Source organism: Alligator sinensis, unplaced genomic scaffold (assembly GCF_000455745.1).
Source record: "Alligator sinensis unplaced genomic scaffold, ASM45574v1 scaffold140_1, whole genome shotgun sequence".
Taxonomy (NCBI): Eukaryota; Metazoa; Chordata; order Crocodylia; family Alligatoridae; genus Alligator; species Alligator sinensis.
The window spans coordinates 3,762,089-3,770,485 of record NW_005841836.1 but is presented as its reverse complement, the minus strand read 5'-3'; the positions used below and the strand labels follow the sequence as shown (position 1 = coordinate 3,770,485).

Here is an 8,397-nt window from a genome sequence, read left to right as displayed (position 1 = left end):
GGAATTGAAGCCGTTTCCATCTAATGGAAGTTTAATGTAGAACCTAGGACATCATATTTGCCTCTGTAGTTTGCCTTCATGTGTAAGCTCTTCAGGATAGGGGTATTTTTTATTCATGCTGTATGTCTGTGTGATACCCTGATAAATACTTCAGGTACTTAGTAGACATACAAAAAAGTAGAACTCTTGGTTCCAAAATGATACCTTTTATTAGACCAACTGGGAAATCACAAGAAAATTGTCTTTTTCTGCAAGGTTTCGGGATCAAAGTCCCTTCATCAGGCTCTGGGAAAAGTATAGATGGTACAAGATGGTAAGAAGTCCCCATTGGTAGAAAATAAACTTAGTACCAAGTACTTGGGTACTTAGTTGAATATGTTGAAAGATTTCCTGCAGCAGAAGTCAGTCATCTTTCCTCGATTTAAATCGAGAGAATTTGGAGTTCTGTTAGGTAATCCATGTATTAGTGCTGGGGAGGAAGAATTAAACAATCAGAGGGTAATTTGGCTTTAACTTTTAAAAAGGCTTATGAATTTGAAGCAAGTCTTCTAGTTTGGGTGTTGGTAATGCTTCTATTTACCATTAATGTAGTCTTTCATATTCCATTTTAGCATCTTTTAAAGAGGAGGAAAATTATTTTTCTGAGAACCAGCCATTTCCTTCTCTCCAGACCGTAAGTAATCAATGTAGAACAGAGCCATGCAATATTGAAATGTGAAAATATAAATTTTCCCTTGGGTTCTTATATGCCTAGAAAATGAATAATCAAATGTTGGCCCTAGTAACAGCAGAAAGTGCAAAATGAAGCTTATTTTTAGCTGCCACCATGCACATCAATTTAGAGGCTATTTTAAAAAAAAACCAAACAAACATCCAGGTTTTGAATACTGAAATACTGTAACTGCATGGAATAGAATAATTGTTGTAGACCACAGATAATATTAGTATATCTTCAACACTCAAGATACCTTCTATTTCCAGCATGAATTATAAGTGGAGTCATCTTGATCTGCTGGTTTGAGTTCCAAGAGAAGAGAAAAGTTGATCTTCAAGGACTTGTCAATGTCTTTTCTCCTTTATTTTTTAAACGTTTCTTAGTCATTTAGGTGGTGACATTCTGTTTCTGCTGTGATGAGAGGTCACAGGCAAAGCCGTCCCTTGGCGGGGCAGGGGCAAATTGGGGCGACTGCCCCAGGCCCCACGCTTTGGGGGGCCCCATGGACAGTGCTAAGGGTGCCACCAGTCTGCTGGCTTTACACTTGCCACCCCCCTCCCCCATGCTTTGGCTGATCACCACCTCTGCCTCCCACAGGCCCCACACTCCCCTAGAGTCGGCCCTGGTCACAGGTAGTTAAAGTATTTCCTCTGAGGGACTGCTTAGAAGCAGTGGTGTTTGGGAGCAAAATAATTTGCTTTAGTAGTGGAAAAGAAACTAAAAATAAATAATAGATGTCTTATATGCTCACCACAACTAGTAGCAATTAAGAGCTGCAGGTGCATAATGTCCCTGAAAATCAGATCCTTTGGGGATTTAGGCACCCAACTAAATGCCACAAGTAGAGGAATATGTAGTTACTTCTGACAGTTTTAGTCTTGCACAGTTTGCTGTTACCTTTTTTATAACTGTAGTAATGTGGTTACCATGCACAGGGTCCTATCTGTCATACCTACCCAGTCTATAGTAAATTATTTGTAATTAATTTATCCTGGGAAAACATAACCTGCTTGTCAAAATGCCTACAACTGTTTTAATATCCTGCAACTTGGTACCAATGTAGTTACCATGTGCAGGGTCCTGTTTCTTGCACAACTCTCAAAATACTATTACTTCTTTTACAGTTGTGATACAGTAATGTTTTATTAGTAAAGCTTTTGTATCTACTAGATTTGTATTAATTCACTGCTTAGCTTCTGCTACTCAGCACAGTTGGAAACAGAGTAATGTGTACAGTTCTAATATTCTGCTAATGACCTATTGCCAGAGCACATTTTATATTGCCCTTTTTCAGAAACTACTACAGTCTGATAAATACTTCCATTTATCTTATGTTACCTTACCTTACCTAATTTTCTTAACTACATTTCTTTGCTCTGGTTGTTTTTTTCTAATGCCTGAATCATTAGTTTGCGTGTCTATTTATTATATGCTATATTTACTCGAATATAAGACTTGGATATAAGACTTGAAATAAAAAGTTTTTTTCCCCGGTAAGCACAGAGGGAGGGAAGCTCCTTATCTTACATTCACGTGCAAAGAAACCTCATTAAATGCATTGTCTGTTATTAAACTGTTGCCCAAGCTGTGTGTACTCAGTAATGAAAACCAATTATGATTATATGTAGCCAAATCTGAGCATGACTAAAACACATGGTCCATATAGGGCAAACATTATGATGGGAGCCTATCACAATGACAGATTAGTGCAACCCATTTGAATAAGGCGCCCATTGTGCTCAGTCCCCCTCAGCACCGACTATTTTTTCAAGTCATGGCAAGTCACTACATTGCATACATTTTTACTTCCTCTTCACTCCCACAGCTAAGCTATGCCTGCCTCTCCCATTTCCAATGAATCCTGTTGTTTCACCAGCCTTAAATGTCTGACAAACATCACCAAATGGGGCCCCAAACAGTTCACCCAGAATCCCTCTGTCATCCCCTTTCTCAGCCTGTCACATATGATTAGTGTGGCCCTGCCCTCCATGATGTGATGCTGGACCAAGTTGCCCTGTGCCTCATCTGTGTTCACATTTTTGGAGGGTCACAAGACTCTTGACAAGAAGACCCAGTCCTAGTCATGAGTAGGGAACTAATTAGCACATGGATCCTTTGGTGGGGTATCCAGACTACACACACATACTGACCAGCTGAGCTGTTGGGTCACCATGACATGAAATGCTGTTGGCTCTGGTGTGGCCCAGCCCAATTAACTATACGGTAAATAATGAGCCTTCTGGGTTTGGACTAGTAGTTGTGCTGTATAGTTTGTGCAGCTGTTTCTCTGAGCCAAGTACAAGAGCCAGATTTGCAAACTGGAAGTAGGGGCAGACTCCAAAACAGCCTGCTTCACAAAGTATTTTTCAGGGCATGTGCTACAACACTGGGCGGTGTACATGCTGCCCAACATGTGCCTGTAGGCCTTGAAATTGCCATGGTTCTCCCATAGAACCTGTCTCCTGTGTGGCGGACAAGGATTCTACCACTAAACCACAACGTATATATTTTTGAAAAAAAAAAACAAAAACAAATAAAATGGTTTGTGCTACATATAAGAAGGTACAAAAGTGCTGCTTAAAAGTGTGGTTATGGAGTACCTGTGCTAAAGCTTGTGGCAGTTTGTGAAAAAGGTGAAATGCATCAATTCTGGATGAACTAAGTCTATTGGTACCCTATATGCAGATTAGTACAGGCAAGTTTATTTCAAAGTCCATGTTTTTAAATTTGCCCCTTACTTTCATGTGTTCAGGGAGACCAAGGTCTGACAGTAAAGGGATGGGGGGAAGTTTGAAGGGGCAAGGGAGCCCCCAGATTTATTTTGCCTGCTCTAGCTGTGCAAGAGGGACAAATTCAAGATAAACCTCCAATACTTAGATTCTGTACCTGGAAAATTACAACAAATTTACAAATTGTCCATATATGGAATCTAATCGGGAGGCCGTCTTATATTCGAGTAAACATGGTAATAACAGCGGCTCCTAGTTGCAATGAGGGTGTATTGTTAATTTACTAACACGTTAGCATTTCAAATTTATTCTAGTTGCAAGTTGGCAAATGTAGATACAGGCATGTCGCATCATACGCGCATTTAACTTGCGAGAATTTAACTATACGCAGGTGGGGAGGGGGGGCCGGGCTTGAGTCTGCACATGCCTCTGCCGCTTACCTGGAGGCCCGGCCACCACCACGCTGCCAGCAGTGACTGCCTCTGCCTCCAAAACCTCCCGCCGCCACCATGGAGCCGTGCCTGGAGCTATGTGGCCGGCCGTCGGGCGTGGTGGTGGCCAGGTGGCACACAGCCATCCCCACCCCGCACTGCGCCGCTGCCGCCGGCCGCACAGCTCTAAGCACGGCTCTGTGGCAGCAGCGGGAGGTTTTGGAGGCAGAGGCAGTCACCGCTGGCACGGTAATATGCGATGTCACGATACGCAATTTTCGCCTTCATGCGCTGCCTTTAGAACGTAACCCCCACGTAAGATGCAACATGCCTGTATTACTTACAGATACCTGGTTGTCCAGCCAAGCCATTGCATAGCTAAAGCCAATGGATAAACTGCATCAGTTGTCTGACAAACTGACTTATTTAGATTGAACGTTTGAAAGCCATTTTGATTCTAGGAATTTTCATCCCTGTTCCCCTCCCCAGTCTACCGTCAGCAGGGTGTTCAACTACTTTCTTTTGCAGCTGTCATCTTTTGACATGTAAAAAATTCAGCTAACAGTATTTCATTAATTACAAAAGTTCTTTATAATAATGTATAACTGCTTACTGATTTTATTGGTATAAAACATTAGAACAAGTTAATATTTCCCTTGAATACTTAATAACACTTTCTTGTATTCTGAGGCTTGAGGATTTAGTGCTTTGCTGCACAAAGAATTCACATACAGGATATATACTGAAAAACACTTTGCTGTAGGCTGTTGGTCTCCCAAACTGACATACTTTTCTTCTGTACAAAAAATTAATATGAACATATGGGAACTTCTCAAATGTGCTGTCAAAAAAAGGAAGGTTATTCATCTCTCAGGGAATTTTTGTCCTTTAACAAAAAGAAATAAGAAAAATATTGATTCTTTTAAAGTATTTAAACACATTATTTTTCATCAAAAATGATGGTATCAAAGTCTTCTTGATAAATAGCTAACCAGAAAAATGCAGGTGTTGTTTCAGTATTTGTAAAACGTATATCTTGACATACTTCATTGAAGTTAATTGCACATCATGCCATTTCTCATTGCTGAAGGGTGCAACTCGTTTATCCAAAGTGAGCTAAGAGAATAATAGAGGAGAAAAGGAATGGATATCTCTTGTCTTAAACTGACTGTTTCCTTTATCATTGATGTGTGAAATTTCAGTATTTTTGACCAGTATTTATCCTTAACAATGGTGCTGGATAGACAACTTGTGAGTGAATGCCACTGTCATCTTACCTAGGTTCTAGAATCACTTCCTGAAGATGTTGGGTTTAACATAGAAATAAAATGGATCTGTCAACAAAGAGTGAGTAATCATGCATGTTCCTTATTTTTATACATTGTGTTATTTTGCAGACTATTTATAAATATCATGATATAGCAGTTTGCCTACAATGGACCTAAACTTTACTGTACTGCCTTTTTTATTGCTTTTTGTGTAATTGAAAGTTAATGTTACACAATACTGTGTACCTTTATTTATTAACAGTGGAAGACAGTTTTAACTTTTGGACACATTTTGTCCTTTTGACATCAGAAAAAGAAAGAAAATACCTATCAGTCCTGTAAATGTGCGTGCATGTGTGTGTGCATGTGCACATACATGTACACAAATTCTCTTCGTTAAACAGGTATGTAAGTCTAGGATAGGGCCACAGTGCAGATTCAACCTTTTAAAACATTAATCTTACTAGAAGGCAGTAGCCTTCCCAGTTAAATATTGATACTACATCTGTATACTTATAAATAGCTGTGCAAAATATCTGAAGTTCTTAGTAATCTTTTATGTTTGTTTTCACTATATTTGATGATTTTAACATTTTTGTCTTTTCCTTTAACATAATTAGCCTTTAAATGAATCTTTATTCTGCAAGTAGTGTTTTATTTTGATTAGGTTGTAGGAAAATAGTTGCAAACAGCCCTCCTCTTTTGTAAGTAGGGATGGATAGGCAAATAGTAACTTTCTTTTATTTAGTTTTACAAGCTGAATTTTTCTCTTTTTGCATAACTTAGATATTGAGAGCTCTCTCCAGGTAATTGAAAAATGTCAGTAATTACCAATTTAAACAGCTAAATCTTGTCCTTATTTTCATAGGATGGGAAATGGGATGGTGGCCTGTCAACCTATTTTGACATGAACCTCTTCTTGGACATCATTCTGAAAACCACTCTTGTAAATGCTGGGAGGAGGAGAATCATATTTTCTTCTTTTGATGCAGACATTTGCACAATGTAAGATAAAGAAGAGACATTTTTAAATTTTATTTTTAACTTAATTAAAAATACAGACATATGAACATGTTTTGGAGAATCTAAGTAAAATGTAAATTCTGTGACTCATTTGGATTTGAATGACAACATGTTTGGAAAGTTAAGTCCCTAAACTAGGAACTAGACCTCTCAGCCACCTGACCATGCCCCCAAATAAAAAAAAAGTGATTGAAAGATGTAGCACATTATGAATTCAGGTGCCTCATTAATTGCTTCAACAAATACCTATTTTCTCAAAAGAGCAGGAAAATGTGCAGACGTTATGCAGGGCTGTCATTTCTTCTTTTTCAGTTCTTTTACTGTATGTCCAGTGTGCAAATGGTTTCTTCCTCTTGGTTGGAGGTTAATGTGTGGTGTTTAACTAAACAGTTTTTTCATAGACATCATCATCAGGGCTGGAAGGGACCTCGGAAGATCGAGTCCAGCCCCCCGCCCAAAGGGCAGGAAGTCAGCTGGGGTCATAGGATCCCAGCAAGATAAGCATCCAGTTTCATCTTGAAGGTGTTCAATGAAGGCGCTTGAACCACCTCTGGTGGCAGGCTGTTCCAGACCTTGGGGGCTCGGACAGTAAAGAAGTTCTTCCTTATGTCCAGCCTGAAACGATCTTGAAGTAGTTTGTGACCATTCGACCTCGTCATCCCTTGGGGCGCTCTGGTGAACAAACATTCCCCCAGATGCTGGTGGTCACCCCTGATAAACTTGTAGGTGGCCATCAGATCACCCCTGAGCCTGCACTTTTTCAGGCTAAAGAGCCCCAGGGCTCTCAGCCTGTCATCGTAGGGTCTGCTTCCCTGACCTCTGATCATGCGCGTGGCTCTTCTCTGGGCTCTCTCAAGCTTCTCCACATCCTTTTTGAATTGTGGAACCCAAAACTGGACACAGTACTCCAGCTGCGGCCTCACTAAGGCCGAGTACAGGGGGAGAATGACGTCCCGGGATTTGCTTGAGAAGCATCTATGGATGCAAGCCAGCGTTTTGGTCGCTTTACTAGCCGCCGCATCGCATTGCAGGCTCATGTTCATCTTGTGGTCAACGATGACCCCCAAGTTACTACCTTATAAGCTAGATGTGAGAGTTGACAGTGGATAAATTATTCATTTACTTTGTTGAACAGTCAGAACAAGGCAGTGGAGATGCTAAAAGGGATTGAATGGTATTTAGTGATGGTGCAGAAAAGATAACAGAGCACTACTCAGCATGCTTATCTTGGGTTTGCATCAGTTTGGAAGGTGTTTCCTTCAGGGTACTGTATAAGGAAAATAAAGACCAAGTAATACATATTCTACAGTTTCAACATAGTTCTGGGTATTTTCAGTACAGTCAAATACAAGGAAAGTACATTTTTCTGGCAGTAGCCAATACTTGTCACATTAAGGACTGTCTTAGAACTAGGGATTACGTCTGCATCTGGCAGTATTTAATCTGTATGCAGTAAATTACTGTAGTCTGGGAAGACACAAAACAATTGAAGTTCTTAAAGGGTGGAAACTTATCACTGGTGAGTGTGCATCAGTTGACCTGTTTATGTGTCGTGTGTTGGTTTCTACTTTGTGTGCTAGAAACACTGTTGAAAAGATTCCTTTTCCTTAGGAATATGTTAAAGAGTGTTCTGTATTTTAAAACTCTTTCTACAGGGTTCGGCATAAGCAAAATAAGTATCCGGTGTTGTTTCTGACCCAAGGAAAATCTGACATTTATCCAGACCTTATGGATCTCAGGAGTCGTACAACTTCTATTGCAATGAGTTTTGCACAATTTGAAAATTTGCTGGTAAGTTGTTACATTTCTTTATTCGTCAGTGAAATGGAACTAGTTTATTACTGTATTCTATAATTGCTGATATTGATGACTGGATACAGAAACTGAATTCTAAAATGAGATGATCAGCAAATTATTAGTACAGGAAAGTGTTGAGAGTCTGCTAAAGTGATACATTTTCTTGGGTGCAAAGTAGGCCGGCTGACACGTGAAGCCGCCCCAGCTCCCATGCAGTGCGCAGTGCCCTGCTGAGCTACACTGCACCCGTGCCATGGAGCAGCTGCTGCGTGGGTGCCAAATGGTGGGTGGGGGGGAATCCCTGTTGCCCCGCCCTGGGGGGGGGGGGGCTCTGCCATGAGCCCCCAGAGGCCCCCTGATGGCTGCTGCCAGAGCCAGTGAGTGTGGGGCTTTGCTTTTCTTCCGCCCCCCCCCCAAAGTGCAGGGACTAGGCT

At 40.7% G+C, this 8,397-nt stretch overlaps 1 protein-coding gene across 2 annotated transcripts in view; it reads left to right on the top strand.

The window, feature by feature from the left end:
• GPCPD1 (glycerophosphocholine phosphodiesterase 1) overlaps nucleotides 1–8,397 on the top strand; it is a 122,853-nt gene that overhangs the window by 102,035 nt on the left and 12,421 nt on the right. For both annotated transcript variants that reach the window (XM_025202104.1, XM_006015429.3), the window contains exons 15-18: nucleotides 612–673; nucleotides 5,157–5,222; nucleotides 6,012–6,148; nucleotides 7,822–7,957. In XM_025202104.1, coding sequence (XP_025057889.1) covers nucleotides 612–673; nucleotides 5,157–5,222; nucleotides 6,012–6,148; nucleotides 7,822–7,957 — 401 coding nt within the window. The remainder of the gene's footprint in view (nucleotides 1–611; nucleotides 674–5,156; nucleotides 5,223–6,011; nucleotides 6,149–7,821; nucleotides 7,958–8,397) is intronic.